General features: G+C 34.3%; 4 protein-coding genes and 1 non-coding gene across 6 annotated transcripts; 3 read left to right on the forward strand and 2 right to left on the reverse strand.

The window, feature by feature from the left end:
- The first annotated feature begins 1752 nt into the window (after window positions 1-1752).
- LOC107941828 (transcription elongation factor TFIIS) lies at window positions 1753-4648 on the forward strand. The gene is made up of 2 exons (XM_016875447.2): window positions 1753-2053; window positions 3267-4648. Exons 1-2 carry the CDS (start codon window positions 1889-1891, stop codon window positions 4200-4202), a joined length of 1101 nt encoding a protein of 366 aa, XP_016730936.1. The 5' UTR covers window positions 1753-1888; the 3' UTR covers window positions 4203-4648.
- A 231-nt stretch (window positions 4649-4879) lies between these two features.
- TRNAI-AAU (transfer RNA isoleucine (anticodon AAU)) lies at window positions 4880-4953 on the forward strand. Its single transcript has one exon. It is a non-coding gene; the product is annotated as a tRNA-Ile (tRNA).
- Window positions 4954-7381: 2428 nt separating this feature from the next.
- LOC107941827 (receptor-like protein kinase FERONIA) lies at window positions 7382-10831 on the forward strand. The gene has a single exon (XM_016875446.2). The coding sequence runs from the start codon at window positions 7902-7904 to the stop codon at window positions 10587-10589; it is 2688 nt and encodes an 895-aa protein (XP_016730935.1). The 5' UTR covers window positions 7382-7901; the 3' UTR covers window positions 10590-10831.
- Window positions 10832-12180: 1349 nt separating this feature from the next.
- On the reverse strand, window positions 12181-14836 carry LOC107941818 (thioredoxin H-type). Its single transcript, XM_016875438.2, has 5 exons — window positions 14638-14836; window positions 14007-14074; window positions 13055-13171; window positions 12694-12816; window positions 12181-12469 (listed from the first exon to the last, which is right to left on the reverse strand). The coding sequence occupies exons 2-5, from the start codon at window positions 14025-14027 to the stop codon at window positions 12329-12331; spliced, it is 402 nt and encodes a 133-aa protein (XP_016730927.1). The 5' UTR covers window positions 14028-14074; window positions 14638-14836; the 3' UTR covers window positions 12181-12328.
- A 930-nt stretch (window positions 14837-15766) lies between these two features.
- Window positions 15767-18518, reverse strand: LOC107941836 (ubiquitin-conjugating enzyme E2-17 kDa). Of its 2 annotated transcripts, none has more exons than XM_016875459.2 (5): window positions 18331-18518; window positions 18120-18218; window positions 16669-16796; window positions 16460-16564; window positions 15767-16143 (listed from the first exon to the last, which is right to left on the reverse strand). In XM_016875459.2, the coding sequence occupies exons 2-5, from the start codon at window positions 18187-18189 to the stop codon at window positions 16000-16002; spliced, it is 447 nt and encodes a 148-aa protein (XP_016730948.1). In that variant the 5' UTR covers window positions 18190-18218; window positions 18331-18518; the 3' UTR covers window positions 15767-15999. The 2 variants fall into 2 exon arrangements, with proteins under 2 accessions (XP_016730948.1, XP_016730949.1); XM_016875460.2 differs by having other exon boundaries at window positions 18120-18230; window positions 18331-18494.
- Window positions 18519-18592: the final 74 nt, after the last annotated feature.

Here is an 18592-nt window from a genome sequence, read left to right on the forward strand (position 1 = left end):
AATTGGATATTCGGTTTGAATTGAACGCGAGATTTGAGTACATTCGTAATTTGGTGTATGATGGTATTGGAGGGAGATATTGGAATTATTCCCAAGTGAATCGGGGTTCAGCATTTGTTGCGAACTCTCGTGTTTTACTTTTTGTTGGCGTAATTGGGTGGATCAGCTCTTACGAGCTTTTGTTCAGCTCTTATAAGCTTCTATTCAGCTTTCCAGCTTCTATTGGCGTATTTGGGAGGACCAAATCTTATGAGCTTCTGTTGACAATATACTCTTATCCGTAAGTCGTTCTTCAAATGGAAAAATCTCGGTAAAGTGATTTATTTAATGAATTTGAAAGACATGTTATTTATTATTGTATCGATTTTAAATACAGATGTATTTATCGATTGAAATTGTGAATAACAGGGAATTGTCATGGAAAATTTTTATCATTTGATTTAACATAGTTAGTTTGGTAAGATTTTTGTTTAACTCGTCGAACTTACTAAGCTTTATTAAGCTTATTTGTATTGTTTAATGTTATTGTACATTTTCAGAAGGTTGGACGATCGGATCAACACTCAAGTGACACTATCTAGCTTATATTGATAGTTTTTAAAACGTTAAATACGGTTTATATGACATGTATAGGCTTTTGTACGGTATTGGTCAAAGTTTGGCTTATGTAAATATTATGAATAATATTTTGTTTAAATAACCAGCTTATATATTGGTACGAGAATAAGGTATAATTGTGATGTAAGTATGAGTGATATGTGTATGTATGTATTTGAATTGTACTGAACTTTGGTAATTTTGTTAGGTAAATTAATTAGGTAAGTTGGATACTTGTTTGACATGTTTTTAAGTTGTCATTTGAGGTGCAAAGTGTTACACGGGTTGGACACTTGTTGGATACTTGTCAAAGAGTTATAACGGCACATACACGGGTTGAGACATGGCTGTGTGTCCGTATTTCGAATGCCCACACAGCCTGTGATATGGATATGTCTCTTGAGCGTATGAGTCACACGACTGTGTGATCCCTGCAGCTTTGAAACACAAATCCTAAAACAACATTATTAAGATGAACAAAACTAACCTTATGGACAATGTAAAATTACGGTGCAATTCAAAATAAAATAAATTCTATGCTTAAAATTGAAAACCACAGTGGTTATATTTTCTCTATTCATATAATATAAAATATATTTATATTTATATATTTTTACAATTAAATTTAAATCATTTTCATAATTTTATTTGAATTTTATCAGTAAAAATTATTTAAATTATCTTATTTAAAATTGACCAAATCAAATTAGGTAGACTGCTTAACTCGTGCATAAATCTATAAATATATAAGTTGTAAATAATAAAATTGTCATAATATACCTAATTTATTTTATTTGTAATTTAAATATATATATCTATATATCTATACATAAGGCTGTAAATTTATATGAAATTGTATATGTATGTAAAAAATATTTATTATAAAATACAGCTTAAAATAAAAGAGATATAGAGAGGCTAACAAAGGAGGTCCAGAAAAAAGCCCAAGTGAAGGAAACGAAAGAAGCTTGACAGGAATTATGTACGAGTACGATCAGTGATCACACATCACATGCCGTCAATTCCATTGTGATCATTGATAATTTCTTTTGATTAAATTCTGATCGTTGATCATTGATGAATAATAACAGCAACGTTTCATCCGTATGTGGTTCTATTACCAAAACCCCCCTTCCTTATCCATATATTTACTATTCGATCCAAAACAAAGCCTCTCTTTTCTTTTTTTTTTCTTCCTTCTCTCGCTCTCTCGTCAAAAAACATTCCTTATAAAATCCTCTAGATCTCTTTTTACCTTTGATTAACTCTAGGTTATTCCGCTTTGCCCTAAATGGAGAGGGAGCTGCTGCATTTGTTCGACGCCGCCAAAAAAGCTGCCGATTTGGCCGCCTCCGACGCCGTTTCCTCCAACGCCCCTGAAGTTTCCAGATGCGTTGACGCCTTGAACCAGCTTAAGGATTTCCCCGTCACTTATGACACTCTTGTTTCTACACAGGTTTCTCACTCTCATCTCCCTATTAATATACATCTTTTAATTCCGATGGATTAGTAATCTCATATATATATATCTTTAGATAGATAGGTAGATAGATTTTAATTTGTCTCTAGGTTAAATTTCTTGAGTGAAGTTAGGAGGAAAAATATATTCCTTTTTATGAAATATTTTTCTATCCGGTTGGTTGAGAAATTAACCTTTATCTTTTCTTTAGGCGGAAGCAAAGAATACATACACACACACACACACACACACACATACACACACACATATAATAGATAAATGGATAAATTTAGTGATTATTAATTCTAAATAGTAGCAGTGGAGATTACAAACTTCAGAGGAATTTATTTCGATTCGCATGTCTTGAGGTTTAAATAATCTGAAGTCAGGCAATGCTGCCTTTTAGGTTTTTAGGACAGTTAAATTGCACTGCATCTAGTGCTAAATATAGGAAAACCTAAATGTATGATGTTTTTGTCAAAGACTCCCCTGTTTTTGCCAAACTGGAAGGAATCATAGAGAGCTGGATATATGGAAAGTTAGGAGAAACAGAATGTAGGAAACATATACATACAGATAGATATATCTTATACCTTCCTCATTTACCCTACCCCTAATTTGTTTGTGTTTGGTTGGCGGGTAATATTCAACCATCCATCCACCTATCACATTTTGTTTTTTTATCACTTTTCTTTCTTACAAAGCAAGTTAAAAGTGTTTCTCTCCTTCATTTCCCATCCACATATTTAGCATCTCATTTTCTTCCCAATCAAGCATGTTAAATGCTTTTTGTATTTTGTAATTTTTTAAATTATTCATGAATTAGAGTAGCTGTGTTATTTAATTTATTTTATATATGTAGAGTTATCATGAGAAAAAATGTATTCTGTCGCACACTAACATGAAAAAGGCAATTTTGGTACATGAACAAGTCATAAGATTTCCAACTATTACAACTATTATTGCAGGTAGTTGTAGTTTAGTTATAACTTCTTGAAGATGTTGGTCAATGGCACTGAAGATTATCATTGTATTTATGGTAAAAACTGGTGACAGCTTTAGAATAACGGGGGCATATTTTATTCTGTTAGTAGGTCTTACCCTAGTCATTATCATCTGCTGCTGCTCATGTTGTTGCGTCTCTAGTTTTATTTATGTTGATGAATATGCACATTTCAAAAACAACAACTGAATTCCTTGCATATTACAGGTTGGAAAAAAGCTGCGACCTCTCACTAAGCATCCTAGAGAGAAAATCAAGACTGTGGCTTCTGACTTGCTTGAGTTGTGGAAGAAAATTGTTATTGAGGAGACTACCAAGAGTAAGAAAAATGGCACCACTAGTGCTGTCAAGGTTGAGAAACTTCCTAAGCCAAGTGCTGTAAAGTCTGAAAAACTCTACAATACAGAATCTGTGAAGGTTGAGAGATCTAAAGGTGATTCGGTAAAACCCATCAAAGTTGAAAAAAAGGAATCAAATGGAGACACTGTAATGGTTGACAAGAGAGACCGAGGAGATGCTGGGAAGATTGAAACAATTTATAAGGATGAGAGGCAAGCACCAAATGTCAAGAAACAATATCAGCCGCCCGCTGGCCCTCCGAAGTTGACATCATTGGTCAAATGTAATGATCCTTTGCGTGACAAATTTCGTGAGATTCTTGTAGAGGCCTTGTCTAAAGTTCCCAGCGAGGCTGATGAAGACATGCTGGATCAAGTGAATGCTTGTGACCCTATCCGGGTTGCTGTATCTGTTGAATCTGTGATGTTTGAGAAGATGGGTAAATCAAATGGCGCCCAGAAATTTAAGTACAGATCTATAATGTTCAACATCAAGGATCCAAAGAATCCAGATTTAAGGAGGAAGGTTCTTCTGGGCGAAGTGAAACCTGAAAGGCTCATAACTATGACCCCAGAGGAAATGGCCAGTGATGAGAGGCAACGTGAAAATAAAGAAATTAAAGACAAGGCTCTGTTTGATTGTGAACGTGCTGGTGCACCAAAGGCCACGACAGATCAATTTAAGTGTGGGCGTTGTGGTCAACGCAAGACCACTTACTATCAAATGCAAACAAGGAGTGCAGATGAACCTATGACAACCTATGTAACATGCGTAAACTGCAACAACCATTGGAAATTCTGTTAGTTGGAACCTGAGATCTGTCAGTCAATGCGGTGAAGGTGTAAGGTTGATCATCTTGGAAGCTACATTCTGTTCATCTTTGTTTGTGGATTGAATTTTAAATAATAGTGTAATGTCATATTTATATGCTATATAGGGACTTCCTTAGGGATAACTAGGTGTTTGGGGGATGATTGTGCCAAAATCATAACTCAGTTGTTACACATCTTAGGTGATTGCCATATCCTCCCATCGTTCCGGGAAACAGGAGACTTGTCTTCTTTGTATGTTTCTGGTTGTAGAAGGCATTCATGTGAACTACGTAATGCTTGTCTTGTTCATCATGACCCTTTTAGATGCATTCATGGTCATTCTAAAGGGTAAGGAGGATGCTAGTGGTAGAATTAGGCCGTCTTAATTTCTTAATGTACCAACGAACACTGCTATAAAGGCATGCTTTGATTTTTCCAGTTGTTAGTTTTGTATCATTCCCATGGTTTCTCCTCTACCATCATGTGTTGGGATCTTCTTGATTACTTGTTACGATATGCCATTGTTTTGGAGGAAGAAGAAAATATCTCTGTTATGATCCGAGTGATCCATGTTCAAATATTGCATGAGAATATGATCACTACTAAGAGTAAAAATATATTTACAAACACTTGCATTCTTTTAACTTTTTGAACAAAACTTTAACAACTGGCCTATTAGCTCAGTTGGTTAGAGCGTCGTGCTAATAACGCGAAGATCGCAGGTTCGAAACCTGCATGGGCCACTTACGTTTTATTTTTTGAATGCAATACCTGCGACCTGCATGGGCCACTTACTTTTTAATTTTTCAATGTACTTATAAATAAGAAATATGATTTACTTTTGTTAAATGAATTTATATAATAAAAAATTTAATTTTATACTAAATTATTTATATCTAAATTGTTCAGTTTCCACAAACAGAAAAATAAAAAAATATTTTACTTTTTAATTTTTCAATATACCTATAAATAAGAAATATAATTTACTTTTGTTAAATGAATTTATATAATAAAAAATTTAATTTTATACTAAATTATTTATATCTAAATTGTTCAGTTTACACAAACCGAAAAATAAAAAAAATATTTTACTTTTAAATAATAAATTTTAATTATTTATGTAATAGGTAACTTAATATTTTATGTATAAAAATATATTTATATATTTATATAATTGAATAACGTATTGTATCTACAAATTATCATGTTAATTTATTAACTATTAAGAAAAAGGAAAGGAAAAATCAAAATAACATGAAATTTATTTTATAATATGTCAATTTTTTGTTACAAATACTTTGATTTAAGAAATTTTTATTAGCAGTGTATTTAAATTATTAAAATAATTAGTAGTTTTATTATATATATTAATTATTATTTTGAATAATGTTATTTTATATTAACTAGAGATCAAATTTATTTGATGATATGGTTGCAGTTGGGATAAAAATTTTGATTAGTTAAAAATTATTTATGTTGTATTTTATAATCATAATTAAGATTTTTATACATTTTAATATTCATATTATATTTAATGTTTTAAAATTAAAAGATGTAGTCGACTAGACCATGGATGATGAAAAAATAAATATTCTCAAATACAAATTTCGGTTTTTGATTAATCATCAAATTTTACCCATTTCTTTAAATAATCTAATATATAGTTAGGTTTGGAAGCAATTTTGAAAAGTTGCGTCAGTTGGCATAATTCCCCCCCATATGACATTTGGCAAAACAGAGTAATGCCACGTAACAACTCTTTTTCTTTCCTGCGGAATTTTATAAAACTTGATTTATAGATTTTATGCTTCAAGGTAAGTATATATAACAAAATCATCTAATTCCACTAATCTTAACTGGAGTAGTTGAATATTTTAATCATTTAATCATTAACCGAGTTGAAACTTTTTCAAAACAAAAATTAACCAAACTGAAATTTATATGTTTTTTTCTTTGTTTTTTTTGGTTAAAACAAGTAAAAAAACATATCAAAATAAATAGATTGATGATGTTCACTTGACCGAATTATTGGAATTAAAACTACATATAATTTGTATTGTTAATTATTAAGTTTGTTAATTCGGTTAATTACTCAATTTTGAATCGAATTAACCAATAACCGAACTTCCAAAAAATTATTAACTGACCTCCGACCAAATTAGATCAATTAACCGATATATTAACCGAATTAGATCAGTTTGACCGATTAATTCGGCATTAATCAAAATTTAAACACCCTTACACATTAGGATTACATGTCCATAAATATTGTTTTATTCTATTCCTACTTTTTCCTGATAAAAAATAAATAAAAGAAATAAACTTTTTAAATACACACCCTAATTCACATATAATAGATTTTGATCATAAATTAATATCATACATAAATTCAATTCAAATTCAACCCAATCACATCTCTAGCGTAAATGCAATGATACGAAGGGAGTGTGTATAGTTCGATTAAAATCTAATTAACTGAAATTAATCGAATGGATCCAATAAAATGTAAGAGAATGGCGGAATCAAATTTTTTTTTTATAAATTTAAGTAAAATATAACAATGAAAAGAATATATTGTGTTTTTAATTTAATATTGACATTGTATTATTTATTATTTTGTCATGTTTTAAACTAAAAAAGAAAAAGAACACTAACATTTTGAAAATTATTGATTGGTCAAAATTTTTAATTATTTCACTAATTTAATTATGAAGCAAATGAGGGTTTGAACCCCCATGGTGGTATGACAATTCCAGGGTGCAAGTAGGGCTTTTCACCTGGAAGTGGACCACCCTTCCCATATGCAATATTCGAATTGGGGCCCAAAATTAAAAAGTCCGGCCAAGCTCATGCAATCCACTACTTTTTTTTTTTTGTATTTCAGAAACGCGTTAACCAACGCAACGCGTCAATCTCATCTATCTGTCATCTGATCATCCAATTATTCTAATCTCTAAAGTCAAATCAATTGGTAGTGGTAGTCTTTTTATGGCTTTTTTTGTCCTTTCCACATATTTCTCTGTCTTCACTTCTTCATTTTTGTACCATGATTTGAAAAATATTGGAATAATAACGATGGTGATTTTTATTTTCTTGAATTATATTTATTTGATTAAAATAGTACAAATTAAAACTCAAAAAATAATATTAACATTTAAAATTAAAAAAAAGTGTTTTTTTAATCATGTGAGCCAGTCACCCAATAAAACACAATTTACTCTTTCATACCTACTTACTGCTTACAGCTACTACTTTTTCCTTTCCAATCTTACAGACAGCTACTAATTGAAGGTTGAATAATGCAACGAACGAACATAAATAATAATTAAATCGATTAATCAATTTCAGACAAAATATTAAACTAAAACTAGAAACTAGAAAGAGCGGTTCACCTTCTTCTTCTTCTTCTTCAACCTAAAACCTTCTTTCTTTCCTCATCTCTCTCTCTCTAGCCATAGTCTCCATTTTCCTCTTCTCTTCTCTTGTTGTAGGCTTCCATAAAAAGGTAAATTTTATTTCAAAGCCCCTCTTTTGTTTTTGTTTTTCTCTTTATTGTTCTTCAGCTAGCTTTGAATCTCCCAAATCTTTGGTCTTTTCTAGCTAAGAAATCCTGGGTTTCCTTTGGTTTTTTTTTTCATTTGTTCTTAAATATCGAATCTTTTTTTCTTTCCCTGGATCTCGTACTGAGTCCATGAAGAACTCAGTTGCTACACAATCCTTTCCCAAGCTTGTTTCCGTTTTCGCCTCCTTGTTGCTTTTCTTTCACCTCGTTTTAGCTGCTGACTATGTCCCAACCGAAAAAATTCTCTTAAATTGCGGTGAAAAATCTGACCTATCCGATAACGATAATCGGAAATGGACACCGGATGTCGGGTCCAAGTTCCTCACCGGAACTGAAAAATCCGTCACCTCCCCAGCCGCCTCGCAAGATCCGGCAGTACCCGAAGTTCCATACATGACGGCCCGTGTTTTTCACTCCAACTTCACCTACAGTTTCCCGGTTGTATCCGGCCGGAAGTTTGTCCGGTTGTACTTCTACGCTAATTCCTACGACGGTCAAAACGCAACCAACGCTCTGTTCTCGGTCACTTCCGGTTCCTACACTCTCCTCAAGAATTTCAGTGCTGCTCAAACGAGTGAAGCTTTGAACTATGCCTTTGTTATCAAGGAATACTCTATTAATGTCGACGGCGACCATTTGAACTTAACGTTTAGTCCCTCTTCCACCCCATCAAACGCCTACGCCTTTGTGAATGGGATTGAAGTACTGTCGATGCCTGATCTATACAGTAACTCCGATGGTGTACCAATTGTGGGTCAACAAGCTCCGTTGACCATTGATAACACCACAGCCCTCGAGAATGTTTATAGGCTAAACGTCGGTGGAAGCGATATCTCCCCTTCCGGTGATACGGGTCTTTTCCGGTCTTGGTACGATGATCAGCCATACCTTTTTGGGGCAGCCTTTGGTGTTTCAGCAGCTGCTGATCCAAATGTCACCATTGATTATGGGACCATGGCTACATATACTGCTCCTGTAAGTGTTTACACCACGGCTAGATCGATGGGACCGAATGCTCCAATAAACGATAACTATAATTTAACCTGGTTATTCAGTATTGATTCTGGGTTTTCTTACTTGGTGAGGTTACATTTTTGTGAGTTCACTGATAATATCACTAAGATTAATCAGAGAGTGTTTAATATTTTCATCAACAATCAAACTGCTGAGTTAGGGTTTGATGTGATTGCCGCGGTGGAACAAGTTGATGTTCCCGTGTATAGGGATTACGTTGTGGTGGTTCCAGGAAGCAATTCTCAGCAGGATCTTTGGCTTGCACTGCATCCAAACGAGACTGATAAGCCTCAATATTATGATGCAATCTTGAATGGTGTGGAGATATTCAAGATCAATGATTTGAACAACAACCTTGCAGGGACTAATCCGATCCCTGGTCCGAAACAGGATATAGTGGACCCGTCATTGGCTTTGCCGTCACATTCAGGTCGTACAAAGAACCAGACAGCTATCATCGCTGGGGGAGTCAGTGGTGGGGTCATCCTATTGCTTGTAATCGGTTTCTGTGTTGTTGGTGCTGCACGTCGTCGAAGACGGGGGAAGGATTCAAGCACAAGTGATGGCCCTTCGGGATGGCTTCCTCTTTCATTGTATGGGAATTCACACTCTGCAGGTTCAGCAAAGACAAATACCACGGGGAGCTATGCGTCTTCCTTGCCTTCGAACCTTTGTCGCCACTTCTCGTTTGCTGAGATCAAGGCTGCCACAAAGAACTTCGATGAGGCTTTAGTCCTTGGGGTGGGAGGCTTTGGTAAAGTTTACAAAGGTGAAATTGATGGTGGGACTACTAAAGTTGCGATCAAGCGGGGCAACCCGTTATCTGAGCAAGGTGTGCATGAGTTCCAGACTGAAATCGAAATGCTTTCCAAGCTCCGACACCGCCACCTTGTTTCGTTGATCGGTTACTGTGAAGAGAACTGTGAAATGATCCTAGTTTACGACTATATGGCTTACGGAACTCTGCGTGAACATCTATACAAAACACAAAAGCCTCCTCTTCCATGGAAGCAAAGGCTTGAAATATGCATTGGGGCGGCTCGTGGTTTGCACTACCTCCACACCGGTGCCAAACACACTATTATTCACCGAGATGTGAAGACAACAAATATTCTGTTAGATGAGAAGTGGGTAGCAAAAGTTTCTGATTTCGGGTTATCAAAAACTGGCCCTACATTGGATCATACTCACGTGAGCACCGTCGTAAAGGGTAGTTTTGGTTATTTGGATCCCGAGTATTTCAGGCGGCAACAGCTAACCGATAAGTCCGATGTTTACTCATTCGGGGTCGTCTTGTTCGAGATCCTTTGTGCTCGTCCAGCATTGAATCCTACATTGCCAAAGGAGCAAGTGAGCCTTGCAGAGTGGGCTGCACATTGTCACAAGAAAGGCATCCTTGATCAGATCATGGATCCTTATCTCAAAGGAAAGATAGCACCAGAATGCTTCAAAAAGTTTGCTGAGACCGCAATGAAGTGTGTGGCCGACCAGGGTATCGAGAGGCCATCGATGGGCGATGTGCTGTGGAACTTGGAATTCGCTTTACAGCTACAAGAGAGTGCAGAAGAGAGTGGCAAGGGAATCGATGCAATAGATATCGAGGAAGGAACCTATGACATAACCTGTAAAGGCAAGAAAGATGTATCCCCTGGTTTTGATGGTACTGTAACAGATTCAAGGAGTAGTGGGATGAGTACAAGTATGAGCATGAGCATCGGTGGTCGCAGCCTCGCTAGTGAAGACTCCGACGGGTTAACACCCAGTGCTGTTTTCTCACAGATAATGAACCCTAAAGGGCGTTAAAGCGACGCAAATGGCCAGAACTGAGTAGCCAACAGATCAAAACCAGTAAGCCAATAACGCTTGCTGTTATTATTTTGTGACATCATTGGAATCAAAATTTGTTTCACTTTGTTTGTATTCATTTTTCTTTTATCTAATATAGCGTACATTTATTACCCCTTTTCACTGGATATGTTTTGTAATATGTGATTGTGTATCATTGTCTTCATTAAACATATACATAAAACAAAGTTTCCCTTAAACTCCATTGCTCCCCTGTTTTATTGATTCTTGAAAAAGAGAGCCTAAAGGGTAAGCCAAGATTATATGACCCCATGTGAGTAGGGTTATTGTTGTTGAAGTTTCATTGGAATAGGCACAGTCCATGACATGACGATGACAAAATTGATTTATTAGTTGAAATATTTTAAATGGGAAAGAATATTAGGATATGTATCGGCTAGCTAGCTGGCAGAACGTGTATATATATGACTTTTGTTCTGTATAATCGGCCATTTCTAACTTATATAATTTTATATAAAAAACGCAAAGATTAAGGTTGAAAGTGATATTTCCTTCAAATCAAAAAATGTGAATTTAAAGAATAGGGTTTGGAATTTTATGATGTTTTAGTTAGGGTCCACACGGATCCGGTGAAGGAGGGCAGGGTGGTTAAATGGGTGATGGGTGCGTTTCCTAATTGCTGCACTAAACGCGCTAAAAAGCTATAGGAAAAGGAGAAGGGTGACAGCTGAACCAAATAAATGGCCTCTGCTATATTGCACCCAACTTGGGACTTTCTTCTTTATTATTTTATTTTAATATAATATAATCTTCTTTTTCATAAAACTAGAAACTGTCTGCACTGCTACTATAATATATTATCATTTTCAAGTAAGTTTTAAATTTAACTTGCGATTTCAATTATGATTATTATTATTTTAGCACAACCTTATCCAACCATCTTACTACATCTGTTCATGGGTCAGGTTATTGGTCTAAGTTTGAAAATTTACCTAAAATTTAAAAGATTGAAGTAAAAATATTAGACTTAAAAAATAAAATTGAATAAAAATTTGATCCATTTAAAATATGAGTTGAACTCAGATTTTAATATTTAAGGTCTGAGTCCAACCTTGGCTATTTTTTTTAATTTATAATATTTTATAATATATAAAAAAATAATTTTATGATTATATTATATATTATTATAGTGTAAACATTAAAAAAATGTTAATATGACTATATATAAAAATTTAATAAATAAATATATATTTAAAATTATTAAATATTAAATTAAAAATATTATAAATATTTTTTAAAAAGATTTGAGGTAAAATTTTAGATCCATATTTTGAACTAAACTAAACTTCGGCTAATATCATGCCTAAGTTCAATCAACTCATGAACATCTCTATTGTTTAGTGGTCTTAATAAGTGATCACATCTGCATATTGAATCAAAATTTATCCGTAATTTTGTGATTTATTTAAAATAAAAAAGCATGAAAACAACTTTTGGATTTTGGATGAATGTCATGCAACCATAAGCAGAGTTACATCAACCATTAATTCATTCTTACAAGGACAATAAAAGGCATTGCAAAAGAAAGGGAGAAAAAAAACACCTTATACATATACAAATATCAGATATATCACATATGCATGTATACATAAACAAGCAGCTTAAGCTCATAACATCAAAAATTAAAAGAAGAAAATCTTCACTGATTACATTATGAAACAGCAACCATCACAATTTCACTTCACAGAATCTAAAACGGCAGTAATCTTCTTCTGCAACTCCGGCTTGTTTGCTCCAACAAGCTTGTCGATTTGCTGCCCGTCTTTAAGAAAGAAGAACGTTGGGGTCGCTTGTATATCCCACGAGCTGCTGAATTCCTGCATCACACATCCATTTCTATTTTCATTTCACCGCTCTATTCATAGGGAGACCCATTGATTTGATGTTCTCCGTCGTATAAACCCTAATTCACTTTTGAGTGTATGACCACCATTCATATATGCCTAGATTCTTTTTCTATATGTTCACTTGTCGCACGAAATAAATTAAACAATAATACAAAAATGTATATAAATGTTACATTATACGTATCTGTACTTATAGTTAGTTCATCGACATCTACCAACAAGAACATCAGAGAAGGATGCTTCTCTGAGAGCTCGCAATAAAATGGTGCGAGCATTCTACAAGGTCCACACCATGCTGCACTGAAGTTTGCAATTACCTAATAAATCATGGGATTCAGATGTAAGATAAATCAAAGGCAATCGTAAAGACATGACAGATTTTCGAGTAAACACATATTGCATATTACAAGGATGAATGAACCATCCATAAAGACTAAATTATTGTTGATAAGTTCTCTAGGGGAGATTTTCATGGCCGCACAACCATAGATGTAGATACTCACATACAGAATTTTTCATGTGTAAGAGCACAATAGAAAGTGAAAAGAAACTCACAATCTTGCCATCTCTCTTTGCTTCAGACAACTTTTGATCCCAATCCTCTTTGGAAGTAACAGGTTGCACGTTTCCACCAACAAACTCAACATGCTGGTCGGAATCAGCTCGGTTACCCTACAAGTATCACAGGCATCATAAATTCTACTCCTACAAACTTTAACAAGGCAGAAATGAAAAAACCCATGAAAGATTGTGCAATAAATGTCGAAACAGGAAAGGTAAGTAAAGACTAAACCATGATCTTTGTTATTTAAGATATCATGTCGGTAACAAAACCGCTACCATTTGACTCATCATACCATATTCCCCATGACAAGACAGTAGCATTTAAAAAGTAAAAGATATATAGTGCACCAAGAACGAAGTTAGAAAGCCGGTTCCTTAAAAAGTACAAGATATATTCATATATTAAACAGCTGAAAAAAAAAACAATATCAAAAAAATCAATTTATGGTCCATTATTATCATGAAGAGGTTGCAACAAACACCATAACATAAGAAGGAACAAAATCCCCTTGCTACATGAAAACGTGTACTCTTCACTGAGCCTTTACCTCAAAACCAACTCACACATCCAATAATGGAAGTAAAATATCAGCAAACTTCAATTTTAAAATCTTTCAGATTTTCGTAGTTTCTTTAATTAAAGAGCCATTAGCTTATGGCCAGGAAAATTATCTGATTAGATATGTTACAACATTCATAACTCAAGTACTAAAGAGAAAATATTAAAAACAATAAAGCCAAGAAAAGGAACAATAACAAAAAAATCACCCTTCAAAGCAAAGGGCAGAAAAAGATTGCACCCGTAGAGGTCATTCTTTAAACTTAGTACTGCATCCTAATATAGCAAACTTAGCGAAGGTGGTGAGCCGGTTGATTGCCGACCCTATGAACATATTTAAAATTAACCACCTAAAAGCTAGCACATGGGGACTTAAATGCTTACCTTAGAGAAGCATAGTCCCATATTTTCTAAACTGCCAAAAATGCCTGTTGCCGCAATGAACCAGCACCCTGAAAATGGGAGAATATCAAAAGTCCAGAAATTATAAACTAAGTCCATGGCAGAAAAAAGCAACTTAACTATCAATTCATTCACAGTAACCCTCATAACAAAAAGTCATCACCACCAATAATTAATCGTAATATGATAGGAAATGCTGGGGATATCAATATTAACAACTCATTAGCATTTACAGTTTATCAGCTTTCAAGAACAAGAAACAACTTAAAGTTCATCTCTAGATTTAGAAAGTTAATAATAGTCTCCAAGCTCAGAAAATTGATGAATACCCAAAAATCAACACATGCTGCTTTTTTCTCTATGAAATCATTGTCATAAAGCAAAAACAAAATCTCCATAAATGAAATTCAATTGAGCAAATAGTCAACGATTCCAATATAGCTCTGACATGGCAGATATTTTTGGTACTTAACTCCTGAAAATCCTTAAGCTTTAATTCTTTAAACCAAAAACCAATTCTTTTTTCCATTTCAACCATGAAGTCAATGAAAACAAATTGGGAGAAAAAGCATATTAAGGAAGAACAAAAAAATAAGCAGTTAGTTTAACTTACGATAAAAAATAAAAAAACTGAAGCGCTTGATCCTAATTGCAAGCAGAAAGATCAAAGATTTGGGTTAAAATTTTTTTTCAACAATTTTCTAGAAATTTGTGAAATAAGATAAGAATATAAGCAAAATTTAAACCCCAAACAATCGAAAAGGGGAGGTCGGACTGGGAGGTGGGAACACAGATAGGGTCGTGTCCAAATTACTTATATGCCCCCACCAAACTTTATTTTTTTATAAATATTCTGCTTTGTAGGGTAAAAATATCATAATAGTCCCTGTACTATACCCGAATTGCATTTTAGCCATTTTACTTGAAAAATCAGCAAATCAACCTGTTAGTTATGAAAATTGGGGGGGGGTAATTTGGTTAGTGTTTTGAAGGAATTTTTTTTATTTGAAGATTTATTTTTCTGTTAATTAAAAATAATAATAAGTAATTAAAAATTCATCTCATCTTTAATTTTTCATTTCATTTAATCTACATCAGTATTTAAAATGTTAAATCACCAACTTATCAGCAATAAGTAACGGGAGGAAATATCTTGCTTAGTTTTCAATTAGAGGGACTAAAATACAATCTGAGATACTATGGTATTTTTACCTGTAGCTGATTCTTTCTGTATTGTTGTTATAATCCTTCTCATGTCTCATTTTTCATGTTCTGTGACACGTTTTTTTCTTTCTTCTCAATTACCAGTCAAAAAGGATGTCCAAGAGATCGCTAGAGAGGTCAAAGGTTGCATTAATCCAGAATCGACTAATTTGATAGTTGAATCAATCAAAAACCTTAAAGGAAACCCAACAGAAACAGATTCTTTGTTTTAATTAATTTTAAATTTAGTATTGAAAATTTGAACATTTTCATTTTATTTTGATTCGTTTTCATTCTTTAATTTTTCATAACATAATTTTTTTCTTAACCGTCCTTAAAATTTGTTTTCAAATATTTAAAAATATTGAACCGCTTAATTCAACGGTTGACTCAAAATCCACCGGTTCGGTTTTTCAAGCATGTCGTTGTCCCTTGTATATTTGTCCATTTTCTTTTTCTAATCAAGTCTAATATTATCCATAAAGACTCCACTCAAGCCCCCATACTCCTAATTTTAAAATCAATTCGAGACGAAATGCTTTCATAAAAGAAGCAAAGGAACGGTGGCATATATCTCTTATAACAATAGTCAGACCATTCAGTACGCACTTTAGGAGTAGAGTGGACCGAAGACAATATTTCAACACTGATCCAAAGTATGAAAACACAATGACAAGTTCCCTTTAAGAAAACATGCCTGCTAAAGGTAAAACATTTGACGACATACAAAACCCATAGGTATATTACACACTAACCACCACCATCATCATCATCAACCCATTGCATACTTCTGGGTCCAGCTGCGTGCAGTAGCTTCGTACTTGGCCCGATCAGTCTTGTACATGTGAGCAATCTCTGGAACAAGCGGATCATCAGGGTTTGGATCCGTCAACAACGAGCAAATAGAAAGCAGAACCTGATCACCACTCAAGTTAGTTTTTCCACAATGCATACCTATTTTGAGTCGAAATCTGTTGATTTTTGTTTAAATAGACTTAAAATTCCAATAAGCAGCAACAGAAACGAATAGTAGTACTAACAGAATTGTTTGTCATTGAAAGTGGTATAAGCCTCATTTTACGCATTGAAGAACAAAACTGTTTAACAGTGCCATTTAAGAAAATGCTGTGGCCATGCATGGAAGAAAAGCAAGCCATAGCCAGCCAAAACAGAGATTTAGGACACTATAATGTAATAGAATTACCATAATATTAACTGGGTTATGGTCAAACCTTGGAAATGGTCAGTGCAGGGCTCCACTGTTCTTTTAGGATATCAAGACAAATGCTCCCATTGCTGTTGATGTTTGGATGGAAGACCTTGGTCCTAAATGCAACCTAAACAACAAAATCAGCATTATCCAGCATTATCCATTAAAAGAGTATATCATAACTAAAAACAGCCTTTTTCACACATATCACAAAGGGGTGCAATATATTACCTTAGGAGGCTTGAATGGATAATCCGGAGGAAAATGAATATTAACCAAAAACACACCTCCTGCAAAAGGGCTATCGGAGGGGCCCATAATTGTTGCTTGCCAATGAAACATGTCTTCTGCTACAGGACCTATTACAAAACAATGCAAAGCACTAAAAGGTTACCACTAAATGACATTCACTGATGCACATGACCATTAACATTTATCCTTCCATTAATTAAAGGAAAAGGAAGAATGCATTCTCATACGCTTATACGGGTAAGATTCACAAGTCCATGCACAGACAATAATTAGTGAAAATGCCAATGAATCATAATCCTCCAACTCCCCAAGCAAGTCCAACCTTGGAGAGGTTTAGGGCTTAAATACGACTTAACTATACCCAAGAATCAACAGTCAAATTTATGGTTTTCATCCTTATACTATACTGAGTTTAGAAACTTAGTCCCTGTAATTGGGCATAATTTGGTCCTCCTACTGTTATTAATGTTATTCCTTAGTTCGAATCACTAACACCTTTAAAAAGTTTGCCATTTAAAAAGAATTCCAGCTCAACCTAATGATTTGGACTTCTTTTAAAATTTTCACCTAGTTGTTTGATGGAATTTTTTAACGGCATTAGTGATTTGGACTAAGACAAAACATTAATAATAGTAAAAAGGAAAAAATTAAACTACAAGAACTATATGCTCAAACCAAGTATAGGACTAAGAACGGTAACCATAATTTGACCAACAATCAGCACAAGCTCTATTTTCTAACCAGATTAAAAGAAACTCATCATGGTCTGATCTTGATCAAGTAATTCTAATATGAGAACAGCACAAAAGCTTCCCAATTGCATTACAATTGTGCCGGAGAAGAAGTGAACAGAGACAGACACCCCATGCATTCTTTAAAAAAATACTTCAGAGATAAGCAGCCAGAACAGATGAAAGGAAACTTGTGTATGCAAATACATAAATATAAAAGCAAAATACACTTTGTATGGGGTTCTTTTCGTAAGGTAAGGAGACGTTATAATCTAGCAAAAAAGAGATGTTGTGGAGAGATGGCGGAGAGGAAGATCGGAACAGACTCAAGAAAATAAGTGCAGTGGTGATGGATCTAAACCACCTAATTCTCATCATTGCATCCATCACCACCACCTGCCACCCGCACTTAGTCTGCTCTCTAACATCTCTCTACGGTTTTGGTAGTATGTTGTAACCTCTACTCACCTTACCAAAAAAACGCATAAGCTTATTTGGAATTTAATCAATTCATTCATACGCTAAAACTAACGACGCAATTGGGGGGGGGGGATAGTAAAGGAAGTCTGATAACCCATAACACAGCACATAAATCTGAGCATTGCAAGATACCCAAACAAGAGAAAAATAAGGGATCGATGAAATTATTACTAAGAGGGCTTAAAATTAAGAATTAAATATAAAATTGAGAATGGGTACCTGCACTACAGGAAGTTGGTGGATCCTTCTGCAAATCCTTAAGTTCTTTCAAAATCCGCTTTGAAGCCATGAAGACGCTTGAACACAAGGAATATCTACCTGGATTGGAGACTCAAGGGGAAAAAACATATCGTAAATGAAAAACATATGGAATTGAGAGCGAAGAGAAAGCTCGAAGATAGGGAAGGAGATGTAATTAAAATAAAAATACCTGAGAGAAATTGAGGGGGTTAGAGATAGGTCGGGAATAGCGGTAAGAAGAGAAAGGGAGTTCCAAGTTAGATCCGTCACCGCTTCTTCTCCACCCACAATCCTTTGATTCTGCACTTCAAAGCTCGAAACTTAAAAGTAACGCTTCAAAGTTTGTACTTAACCCTTTTATTTGGACAGGAGTATTTTTTTATAAAATAAATAAGGTAAACTAGATTATATTTTAATTATCGAGCCATTAATTATAGTTAATCATATAACGA

Source organism: Gossypium hirsutum, chromosome D09 (assembly GCF_007990345.1).
Source record: "Gossypium hirsutum isolate 1008001.06 chromosome D09, Gossypium_hirsutum_v2.1, whole genome shotgun sequence".
In the NCBI taxonomy this organism is placed as follows: domain Eukaryota; kingdom Viridiplantae; phylum Streptophyta; class Magnoliopsida; order Malvales; family Malvaceae; genus Gossypium; species Gossypium hirsutum.